The sequence below is a fragment of the Morone saxatilis genome, unplaced genomic scaffold (assembly GCF_004916995.1).
Source record: "Morone saxatilis isolate NCDOM2014 unplaced genomic scaffold, NCSU_SB_2.0 Contig1, whole genome shotgun sequence".
NCBI classification, from domain to species: domain Eukaryota; kingdom Metazoa; phylum Chordata; class Actinopteri; family Moronidae; genus Morone; species Morone saxatilis.
In genome coordinates, this window is record NW_023339651.1 from 122,279 (window position 1) to 134,453 (window position 12,175).

Consider the following 12,175-nt stretch of genomic DNA (forward strand, 5'->3'; position numbering starts at 1 on the left):
CGTCTTCACAAACTTCCTGTCAACATGCTTCAATACGTCAGCCCAACACACACACACCACACACACACACACAGTAAAAGGCTTTTAATCTGCGTTAAGGCCTACAGACTAAACAGGAAGTGCAGGTATTATCTTTAGCTCTCCATCTACAGCCGTTACCATGACAACGTGGCTACAGCAGGAGACTAAAAAACGCATAGCAACATCCTGGAACGACTGAGGTCACTAACTGACCATCGCCAGGGGAACAGCTACATGCTAACAAAAGGCTAATAGGAAGAAAACCAGAGAACCTCAGAATGCAGTTAACCTTTAACCTTTGACCTCTCCACTCACCGTCACCTTCATGCTGCACTCACATGATTCAGGAAATAAAACGTGACAATCATGCTGACAGTCAATCACAGCGATGCTGTAATCTGCCAGCGACTGACAACCACTCGAACTGTGGACCAATAAAAGAAAAACGTATTTAAACAGGAAGTTCTGGTATTTTCCAACCTGTTTGTGACGTTTCTGTACTTCCTGATTACGTGCTGATGCTAAAGTAAAGGTCACACAGACGAAGGTCACAGAAACAGAGGCAGCTAGTCTGGTTAGCTAGTTAGCAGCTAGTTTAGTTAGCTAAAACTAGGTTAACTTACCTGGAAAGCTTAAGGAGGATCATGTTGACTACTTACATCTCCTGAATCTCTGAGTGCAAAGTTAGCATGATTCATAGTCACAATGGAAACAATAGAGCCTTTTCACAGCAGCCATTTTGTCATGAAAAAGTGTGGCAAACAACACGAACAACAGCAGCACCCTGACTGTCTGACCTGAATGGAACAGAACCTTAATTAGTATAACTGGTAACACCTGTGTTTACCCTACTATTTAATGTCAAAATGGCTGCTGTGATAAAGGTCCATTATGAGAATAGGGTCCTGGTTAAAAAATACCAGAATTTTCCTTTTAACAAACAAGAATACGTCAGAAAAAAAACTCTGTATAAACGAGCTGGTTCACTGGTTCTCTTTACCTCGTCAATCACAGACACATCCCAGTATACTGAGGCATTGTGGGAGATGTCGGAAGGTGCTGTAGAAGAAACCACCAACCAACAAAATTAACTTGTGGTGACATAACTTGACCCATGCATCAAGTTTAGGTAATAACACCGAAATGTCCTTACCGGTTCATAATGTGCTTTATTGGTGCATATAGTAGCAAACTATAATGAACCGTTAAGCACACGGTAAACCGCTGGGGATCCTGAGGGTCTGGGATCCTCCACACCTTTCAGTACATGTAACATTAAAATCACGGTCTTCTTCAGAGATTAGATTGAGGAGGATTATTTTTAAATGTCATTGTTTCACATCGTTAAACTGAGGGAGGTTAGTGCAAGTAAGTCAGTAAGTCCAAATGGGACAGGGTCTGAATCAAGAGTCAGAGTCTAAGAGAGAGAAAGTTCTAAACCAGTCTGAGTCAAAGCTCCCACAAAAAGACATCCAATCAAAAAGAAATACAAGTCAAAATTCCTCTAAGAGGCCAAGACAAGTCTGAGTCAGGACCCCTCTAAGAAAACTCCCAGAAACAATTCAGGTTCATAACCCCTTTAAGAGACAGAGTCAAGTCAAAATTCAAGTCTTGAGTCCAAGTCCCAGAAAGAATAAAGAGTCAAAACTGCCACAAGTGAAGTCCTAGTCAAACAGATCAATCAGTCAAGTCATCGAGACCAAAGCAAGTCTGAGTCCTACGAGACAGAGACAAGACAGTTAAACTTGACTCCCAACAGATCCAGAAAAGAGTCAAAACACCCACAAGACCGACGCTGACTGAGTCTGAACTCCCTCGAGACGGAGTCAGAAACAAAGAAACCGAGACACCAGAAAAAACCTTTTGAGAACAAACTCCAGAACTACAGCTCTGTTTCCATGCTAAAGACCCTTTTTTGCATAGGTGTAAAGATGAATGTATGGTAGGTTTTCAGCCTGTGGTTTGGTCGTGATGACATTGAACCAGAAGTCTTCCCTCTAAATGTTATTATTGCCCTGTAACACCATCATTTATGATTACAGTATTTTACACCACCTTTCAAAGCTAAAACATCGGTTGGTTTCCCACTAACAGCAGATGCCAAAGCTCAAAGGACAATATCAACTAAAGTGCACGTTCTTTAAAAAAATACACTGAAGACAAACCTCAGATCTCAATCATGGCCTTGAATGTCACTAAACCTCAGATCTCGACCCTATAATCCCTCGAGTCCCCACAGAGCCAACTCGAGGACATCTGTATTCAGCCCCGTTCAATAATAGCGCTGCCTAAAATGCGGTATGTGTGTCAGTGCACCGATCCGATACCTTGTACTTTATTTGCCCTGAAATAGGACTTTTTTTCCCAGGATTGTGAAGTCATGATGCACCCACGTGTCAGAGTCAGTCTCAGGGAGCCAGGCCATGACAATAAAAGCAATCATAGAGGCTTTTATATATATTTGAACACAATTGTATTGGATCTGTTTTTGGTATCGGCCAATACGCAAAGTTCAGGTATCGTAAGATAAAATTGGTATCGGAACATCTCTACTCAGGACCCAGACTGGGTCAGGTTAGGTTTTTGGGTTAGGGTCTGGATGTTAGAGATCCTTGAACTGAATCAAAGGTGAACTTTGCCTGAAAGTATTGAGGTTAAACACGCAGCATTCAACACCGTGTCACAACCTTCACCCAGAGTCTGAAGAAAGGTTTTCATTATTTAGTCCACAGCACAGATTTATAAAACTGGAATTTGTCTCTTGTCAAACCCTAAATGTTGGGCTGGTTTCAGGCATCGTGAATCTGTTGAACACAGTGTTTCAGGCTGGTATTTTAGGGCTTAAAGCCATGCTGCTGGTATTCTCTGGCTGCTGTTTCAGGACTTGGACGCCCCGATGATCAGCTGTCATGGTGAAAAATGAAGAAGGTCTGGAATTGTTGATGAAGGAGGTCTAGAATGCAGGAAATGAAGAGAAACCTGCAGGAAAATAAATCCCAAAGACCTGAGGAACATTTGACATCCCTGGACCTGAATGTGTATAAATCCTCCTTCAGTCAACCATCCTCACGCTGTTCAGCTGTAAAAAACAAAGCTTGGTCACTCAACTGGATAATATGAAGTCTTGCGTTGTTTAATTCATCGTTTGTGTCCTTTATACAAACCACAAAACTCCTGTGAAAAGCTTTTAATGAATGAAGCCTTGTGGATGTTTTTAAAACATGTGTAAGGCCTTGAACCCCCCCCCCCCAATGGATCTTTGGGAAGTTTTAAGAAAGCACTTGTAATCTGTGTGAGACTTCTAAAGCCTTACAGGTCACCTTGTGGATCCTTGTGAGTCACAGAATCCTTTGCATGCTTTTAAAAAGCCCTAACGACTCCTGAATACCTTTGTGCTCATTGTCATACTTGCTAATTTAACAGACCCTCCAGGATTCTGCATGCGAGAGAAAATGAAAATTGCTAAAACAGTCAACCTACATGCTAATGCTACATGCTAAAGATGGAAGTTGTGGCCGTTATCAACGTTGTCCCCAAAAAACTAGAATGATTGGTCTTGCAGAAATGTTGTAGTGTGACAAAACTGCATACAGAATTCACAAGGATTTGTTGAATTTGCGTTAATGGTCGCAATTTCCTGGAGGGACTAATTTAAAAATGTGTATCTTGCAAATTCTTGAAGTGTTGGGATGCTTTTAAAAAGCAACTATAAATCCCTTTGTAATTTTTTTTAAGATTTAAGATCCCATGAGGTCATCCACAGTATCCAGCTGAGTTGGGCCAATCGCGGCCAGGTGTCGGCACAGGAGGACCAGATGTGAGCCAGGTCTGACTCTTATAGGGCAGTGGGATTTGTTTGTTGGGGTTCAAATCTTACAAGATGTGAGCGGAGAATCAGGCCAGTTCGGGCCCAGGGTCGGTCCCTGAAACCACGTGGGCCAATTCATTCATCACAAGTGTTGGGTCGAGACATTTTTACCACCTGATGTTGAACTGGCTGTTATCCTGAGTCCTTCCATACTCCGTCCAGACGTTAACACTTTCACAAATACTCTAAATAACTCATAATAGGGCAGCTAAAGTGATTCAAGTGAGAACAATCCGTAGTGTATCCTACCAACACGTCTCCAGAGGATATAATGTGGCTTTCAGTGCTCCTGTGAGGGTCCTGTGAATCTCTTACATCTTCGGAACAAAATCACAGGGTAAGTGCAACATAACATAAAACATGTCCTGTGACGGTTTCACCAGTAGGGGGCGCTGGTCTCAACACAACCCCAGCTCTGCCACTCAGGGAAGATCCCTGATGACGTCCTGGGACTTCCAAAGGGATCAAACTCCATCTCCTCCTTCTTCTCTCCACCGCGGTCTCTCTCCATCCCGACGGTACTCTCAATGCTGCCGTTTGGGTCCATGACAGCCAGCCGGTAGTTGTTCCCGTGGTTGTTGTCCCAGAAGGTGTTGTCCTGAGACTGGTACTGAATGCAGAACTCCACTGTGTTGGAGGGTTCGAGGACCTCCGGTACCAAGATAGAGAAGGAGAAAGTGTCGGTGTCAGGGCGCCCGTAGATGTTGTTCAGGTACAGACATGGAACATCCTGGAAAGAGTGCCACGAGTCAAAGGTGATCCGGACTGAGACGGACTTGTCAAAGGAGAGGTTTCGGACCTGAACAGTGCCTGAAAGCAGACGCTCCTGGAGAGAACAGGTTTCTAGACAAACCTGCTGGGCTTTGAGCCGGTTCCTCAGGTCCAGATAGTCTGAACCCGGCTGGATGAAGTCCAGAACCAGGCCTGGACCGCAATCTGGAGCTTCTGGAAGACAAACAAAAGGGAATGGGGTTAGTTAAGAGATTAGCAATTTCACCAACTAAATCATTAACAAGCTTTAATCTGTGTTTGATCAAGAGAGATAAGTTAATAGAAATGTAGGTGCCACGAGAAGAGGATGCGCCAGGGCTTCCTCCTGGTGCACGATGTGGTGAACGGACGAGCAGATACAAGCTAGCTGCACTGGCTAATAGCTAACAAGCAGCACATATTAGTTATCTATGTAGACACTGTAAGCAGCTCGCAGTAAAAACTACAACAACAAAGACCCGTCACTGGGCATAAACGCACCACCTCTCTTACTCCTTAAGTCGACCATTGGTACCGAATCACAAGGTATTTTTCAATATTCGATAGTGTTGTAGCAATTTGGCTGAAGTTCGGTACACAGGCCTATAGAAAGTGATTCCAACCATATTGTTCTCCACTGTCACTGAAGTTGCAGTGAGGTTGTGCCATCCACTTGAGTTTGAACGATTTTTAAACAGATATATTTATAGTTATTGTCATCCAGATTTTTTTGTGATGTCAGTGCTACATTAGGCTTTTTTGTGACATTTAGCTTTTTACATAAACACATCAGACAACAATATTCAGTTTATTCTGAAATAAGAGAAACAGGAAAGGTGTGAAACTGAGAGGCTCAACTGGAGAATAACTTCAAAATGGTTGATTGACCAATCGATCAATCAACCACTTAAACTTGCAGTGTATCAATGATCAGCTGTTCTTCAGCTCACTCACCTTCGCTGTCTCCCAGGTGCAGTCCTGCTGTGGCGCCCTCTATCTCCGTCAGGTGGAACTGCAGCTCGGCCAGCGGGTCCTCGGCCTCGTCAAAGACGTGGATGGCGGTGAGCGCGAGGCCCTGAGAGTCTGCAAACACTACGCTCTTCTTCTTCTTCTTTCTCCTCAGCCACGCCGGGCCGCCGCCACCGAGCTCCGTGCTCGCCGAGGTCGTGGTTGCCGTGGCAATGTTGCTACTGAAGGAGGACAGACAGGGTCGCAGCGGTTCACAGTGTTTCAACAGAGCGGCTGCCGATGAAGAACAGCGGTTGTCATAGTTACTGAGGAAGGAGCGCACAGGAGGAGAGCTGGTCAGGCAGATCCTCATGGCCATGTCCACGGGCATGATGGGAGACGAACCCCCGGAGCGAGGGCTCAGGATGTGGAGGACCCTGGAGAGGGAACGGTACAGCAGGAAGACAAAAACTAAATTATTGATTAATAAATAATAATAAATAATGAAATAGTTTCCCTGAGTTTCTCAAGGTTTCAACCTTTTGCATCCAGTTTATCAGTTGTTATTGTTTTATTATTGTTTTTGATCAATACAATAGGTAGAGGTGCATTTCGTGTTTAAATTTACAACCTTTTAGTTTTTACACACTTTATAGTAATAAAGACGTAGAGAGCAAAGACGGATGATTACACTATTGTTTACTCAACAACAACAAACAACAGTTCTGACAAATACAAAGTCTTTCATAGAACATAAATTCTATTTATTGTTTTTGCATTCAAATTCTAAATAAATCATTATTATTATAAAGAGTCCAATGAAAAATCTGTTTTCAATTCAATGAAATTTTATTTGTATAGCACCAATTCAATTCATAACATAAATTACTCGGAACACTTTTTAAATAGAGCAGGTCTAGACCGAACGCCTTATAACATGTTTTCTTAAATCTGTTTGAACTACAGTATTTCATTATAATGCTGATTGTCACATTTTATCTTTATCAAAAGCATTTTGCAGCTTCTGCTATTTTCATATAGCATTTTGTTATATTGTGATTTAATATATATATTAATATTTTAATTAATTGTGCAGCTGTAAATCCATAAAATGTGTAAGTTTACTCAATAAGAGTTAGGTTAGAAACCAGTGCAGCACATCAACAGTACAGAATATAAAACAGTTATACAGTGTCAACATAATAAACACCAGAACTCTTAAACTCTTAACTCTTAAACACAGTTTGATGCTCTGTATGCTTTGTATTATTTTATATGATTTAGAACCTGGTCAGAGGTCAGTTAGAGACATGATGAAGAGTTGAAGCAGACCGGAAGCTGTGGCGCAGTTTCATACCGACTCTCACCTGCAGTTCATTGGAAAGTTTCACTCTCAGCAGAATCCACTAGAATCCGACTCAGTCCGACCCGGACCCGGACAGCGATCCAACACGGTTCTGTTTCCGTATTTTTAACTTTTACTTTTATTTTTCGGCCATTTTAACGAGCAGAACCCGTCCGCGCGCTCAGACACGCCCCCCGACAGACAGGGAGACAGAGAGACAGAGCAGCCAATCAGCGCTCTGCACCGTCAGCTGCTCGCTCTCTCAGCCAATCAGAGAGCAGCCAAAAAACAGACAGAGCGTCCAAGCAATGACGTAGCGGCTGGGCGGAGCCTGTCGTCCAGCTGAGGATTCTGGGAGTTTGCCGCCCTGAGTTCAGACTGACAGGCGGACAATGACCGGAAATACATGATAATACGTTTTATTAACTGAAAGACAAATTAGGACAAATAACAATAATAAAACAGATCAATAAATAATTAATCATCTATTTACTAACTATACTGATAAACTCTTCCTCAGCACTTTAACATACAAATGAGTATTTTATATTTTTATTAATCCATTTTAAATGTGTGAGCAACAGATCAAATGTGTTATGTAATCAGGATACAAAGAAAGGTAACTGTAATCCATTACAGTTACAAAAAAGATGTAATCAGATTACTGTTACATGTAGTGAAAATATGGATTATTAGCAGGATTACAATACTTCTTATTGATAATTGTTTTCTCTCATCTTTATTTTCATATTTGGTGTTGAGGTAATCCAAAAGTAACAGAAAGTAATCAAGTTACTTTAATATTGTGATACCTGGATCAGGTCACTGACTACATTAATTATTCATTTTTACAGTAACCCTCCCGACTGTGTAATCACGTAGCATAAAGGTAACTATACCTACAGGTCATACCACCCTGTATTGTAAATGTAAATAAAATAACCTTGAATATTACTAATAGTATAACGGTGGAAAAAATATATTAATGATATAGAGTGAGATAAATAATAAGAGTGTAGTTAAATAAAAACTATACATTATAGATTAATAATAGGACTGACACTGAAGCAACTCATCAAAATAAAAGCATTGTAATGTGGCATACAGTCCCCCAGCAGCAGCTAAAGGGAAGACTTTTAATGTGAGTCCTAACAGACGACGCTGAGGGCACAGAGACTCTGTTGTACCAGCAGCACAGTGTCCTTTTAAGGTGCTGAAATTCTCTCTGAGGTTTATTAAAGGAATGAATTCATCAGCGTTACAATTGATCTTTTTATAACATTTTAATCATTCTTGTTGTTTGAGACGTATTTCAGTCTGTGAACAAGAATGCACAAACTAAATATCTTATATAATCCCTCCAGTCATTACCATGTATCACCCTGTATGGAGGACCATATGTGCCAGAAGTAAAACTGAAAGAATAATTCAAAGGTCCCATATGTGAGATTCTATCAGCAGAGAGTGAACGGGTTGATATTATTGGTTGAAATTGGTTAGTATGCTAACGTTAGCATGTGTAATTTTTTTTACACGAAGAAAAAATGATTAGACTTTGATATAAAAATACAAATAAATGTTTTTGTAATTGTTTTGGCACACAGTGCTAATTGGGTTACAATATGACTTGATGTGTAATATTAAATGTTTAAAGGGTATATTTACATAGTTGTTGCGCTACCAGTAACAATAAGAGCCCCGTCATTCAGTGAGTAACAACCATAATAATAATGTGTTTAATAGTTGGTCAGGTTAATAAGACAGGCTGCTGTGGTCGGTTCCAACAGGAACTGTGCTTCAACACTTTGGTTACATCATCTGCATAGAAACATCGTCATCATCAATAAAAAACATAAGTGCTTACTGAAGTTGTGCAAAACAAAGTAATACTGTCAGAAAACAACAAACACAGAACAGATTAATCAATAACACTGAATATGGCATCAATTCCTTCTGTGGCTTCACAAACTCATCACAGTGAGAAACTCTGTACCGTCAAAATACTGAAGACAGCTCGCATCGCTCTGCTGCTCCACCCGCCCACAGAGACCATCTGATCGGCTGTGTTAGGAACCGGGACACCTGTGAGGTACGTAACGAGCCACTAACAGCAAGCTAAAGAGCTTTACAGACACTTCCCAAATCAAGAGTCTAAGTGAGCTAAATAAATCTGTAAAAACCTAAAGAAGGAGGAGTTAGAGGAAACATCTGCAGGGATACTGGAGATATAAGAGAGGAAGAACTTCTACCTGTTAGCATTTTGTTGGCAATAAAAGAGCAGCCTAACTGATTAACAGCTAGCATTAGTTGGTAGAACAGTGAAACCTAACCCACAAATTTCCACAGGGCACGTATTTATGCCGTCACGTGTGCGGTGAGCTTCGACTCTGTGGACACACGTCTTCAAACCCCACTGAGAGCTATTCAGAGCATCTTCCTGTCCGACGGTGTTTACTTGTATTACTTAATCCTTAAGAAGAAAACAAATCTCCTCTGACTGACTGACTTCCTGTCACAGTGTTGATGTAGCGTGAAATTCTGAGTCTTCGGGGTCATTTTACTTAAACTGACCAGATTCTCTATTGTGTTTCTGTGTCCGACTTTCTGTCAGTGTCTTCTGCTGTGAGCTGCTTGATGCGAGTGAATTGCAGTTTCCATCAAAAATAGAGTCACCAAATTACATGGAATTGGAATTACGAGCATTATCTAGAACCAGCGCGATCAGCTCTGGTGGGATTTGGGGGTCAATCTGGTCCTAAATCTTATTACCATGGTTACAGCTAGGATGGGATCTACAAGGAAGTTCCTATAATACGACCCCAAAGCTTCTCACAGACCTTTTCCACCAACAGGGAACCGGCTCCGATCCAGGTCACCCGCCTAGTTCGTTCGGAGCATTTTCACCAAAAATAAATCAGGTTTTCTTTGGCAACCAAAGCGTCATATTCTACAGGTTGTCCCCGAAAAACTGGTGGAAAGGCCGTTAGCTAGAGAGCGCCAAGGTTCCAATATTGAACGGAACCACCAAGATAAAAACACTGCCAGTGTGAACAAGGAAAACTTTATCTCACGCGTTTGATATTTTTGTGAATGTGGACGTCCAAATCAAGTCACGGTTAGAGGTCAGAGGTCACACAGGTGTGTCTTATGTGATAGAAAAAGCAGGTTGAGGTTCTGAAAGGGAACAGCTGAGAGCAGCAGAGCGATGAGGTCTGCAGTTTGTTTCAACAATTATGGCTTCAGCAGTGCAAACAGCCCTGATACGGTCCAACAGGATCCAGCAGGATCCAGCAGGATCCGACCCTGATACCCAGTTCAGTTCTGTGACTTCAGAGGGTCTTCATCAGCAGAACGTCTGTACATCGATACTGAAGAGGTTCTTCTTCCTGTCGTCCCTCCACATTAACACTGAAGCTGCGTCTAACTTTGGATCAGACAAATAAATTAGATATTTTATTTTTGGCACAGCTCGTCCTCCACGATGACCGCAGAAAACATCCGGACACGCTTCGAGAACCGCGTTCGTCTCCTACAGCTCGACAATTTAATCCAGCGAGCAACAATGTGCTGTAGGAAGTGCATCCTCCGATTACGACGTCCAAATCTCATGTTAGACATAATAACAGGTTTCCCATAAATATGTGATTTCATATGCAATACTACGGTGGCCCAGAGATGTCGATCGAACTGTAGAAGTCGAAAGTGAGCTACAGCGGTTACTGTGTCATATTACTGATCTGGAATGATGTAGAAACTTGGTCCAATAACAGGAAACAATGAGGTTCATGAGCCCAGATGGTCCTCCTGAACAGTTGGTCCGATTGCTATCAAACCTTATTGATTTCTTATTTAGTTTACAACATATTGACCAATGAACTTCATATTTTTGTTTTTATTATTATTATTGTGTGTTATTGAATAAAATAAACAATAAATAAATGATAAGGTAACGCGACGGGACTTGCCTCACTCTCGGCTTTTGCATTTGTTTTGGGCTTTTGCAGTTCGTTTTGACACATCTGGGCCACCGCACAACTCTCATATTTATGGGATTTCAGCTTTTTATTGTGAGAGAAAATTGTAATGCTGAAAAATCTGAAGGTTTTCTCATTGTTTGGTGTCCTGAAAAAGTCTCTGAAAAAGTCTCTGTAACGATCAGAGGAAGCTGTGAGGAGGTCAGAGGTCAAACTAACAGCTGGTCGGAGGTCAGTTGTCCAACAACTTTATTTATAATTTATCTCTTCTGAAGTAAAGTTTTTTAACTTAATTGAGGTCAAATTATATTCTGATTCACAGACTGTGATTTAACGTGTCAGACTGCTGACCACTCCTCCTCCTCCTCCTCCTCTTCCTCTTCCTCTTCCTCTTCCTCCTCCTCTACAGACAGATGTTGATCTGTTTGGCCAGCTCCCGGTCCAGGTCGCGGATCAGAGTATCAAAGTCCTTCAGACTGAGACGACAGTTAAATGGAGCATCAAAATCCATAAACTCGTCTACGTACAGACCTCCTCCTCCTCCGGACGACCACGCCTCCTTCTTCTCCTCCTCCTCTTCATCCCCGCTGCCTGAAACAGCAACCAGGAGGAGTGAGAGTGACAACAGGGATTACTACAACTAAACTTCAGAATCATAATTTTTTTCAAATGTGAACTAGCTGTTAACCTTTAGTATCTATGTTAGCACAATGTACAGCTGAGGCTTACAGGAGTTCACTCAGTGGTTTTAGAGTTAAAAGTTCTCGCTCACCTCCGTCACTCTCACTTCCTGCCACCTCGTCGTAATCGGCCTCCTGTCCAGACAGAAGATCTCGGCCACAGATGCTCCAGTCTCCGGCGTACCGATTGATGGGTGGCGGACTATCCAGCCGGGCGAGACCGCCACGACCCCGACGTGACACCACCACCTCCTCCGGGTTCTGGGGCAGAGCCAGTCGCAGCGCGGGATGCCGCTGTGGCTGCTGACCCAGGGGCTTAGGGGTAAGGGTGGTGGGGGGAGGTGAGGTGACTTCGTCTGCTGGGACTCGATGTGTCGGCACTGAGGAAGAACATATGAACATCAAAATAAGATGCTGATCAAAGTTTCCATGGCAACACTGGAGTTAAAAAATGGGCGGAGCCTGTGTCTCACCTGGCCACAGCTGAAGCAGGTAGTGTAGCGCCTCGATGTGCCTTTTGAAATCCACCGCGCTTGCTATCTCTTCGCCATGACCTAACCCCTTCCCTCCTCCTCTTCCTCCCCTTCCT

General features: G+C 42.4%; 2 protein-coding genes across 3 annotated transcripts in view; both read right to left on the reverse strand.

The window, feature by feature from the left end:
• Positions 1–3,058: 3,058 nt before the first annotated feature.
• Positions 3,059–7,141, reverse strand: LOC118327783 (protein phosphatase 1 regulatory subunit 3C-B-like). 2 transcript variants are annotated; one of them, XM_035661242.1, is made up of 3 exons: positions 6,955–7,141; positions 5,594–6,024; positions 3,059–4,834 (listed from the first exon to the last, which is right to left on the reverse strand). In XM_035661242.1, the coding sequence occupies exons 1-3, from the start codon at positions 6,963–6,965 to the stop codon at positions 4,266–4,268; spliced, it is 1,011 nt and encodes a 336-aa protein (XP_035517135.1). In that variant the 5' UTR covers positions 6,966–7,141; the 3' UTR covers positions 3,059–4,265. The 2 variants fall into 2 exon arrangements, with proteins under 2 accessions (XP_035517135.1, XP_035517143.1); XM_035661250.1 differs by having other exon boundaries at positions 5,594–6,058.
• A 1,495-nt stretch (positions 7,142–8,636) lies between these two features.
• LOC118327799 (rho GTPase-activating protein SYDE1) overlaps positions 8,637–12,175 on the reverse strand; it is a gene marked incomplete in the record, with an annotated part of 6,318 nt that continues 2,779 nt past the window's right edge. Inside the window, 3 exon segments of the mRNA XM_035661263.1 lie at positions 8,637–11,497; positions 11,679–11,966; positions 12,060–12,174. Of these exon segments, the coding sequence (XP_035517156.1) occupies positions 11,310–11,497; positions 11,679–11,966; positions 12,060–12,174 (591 nt within the window).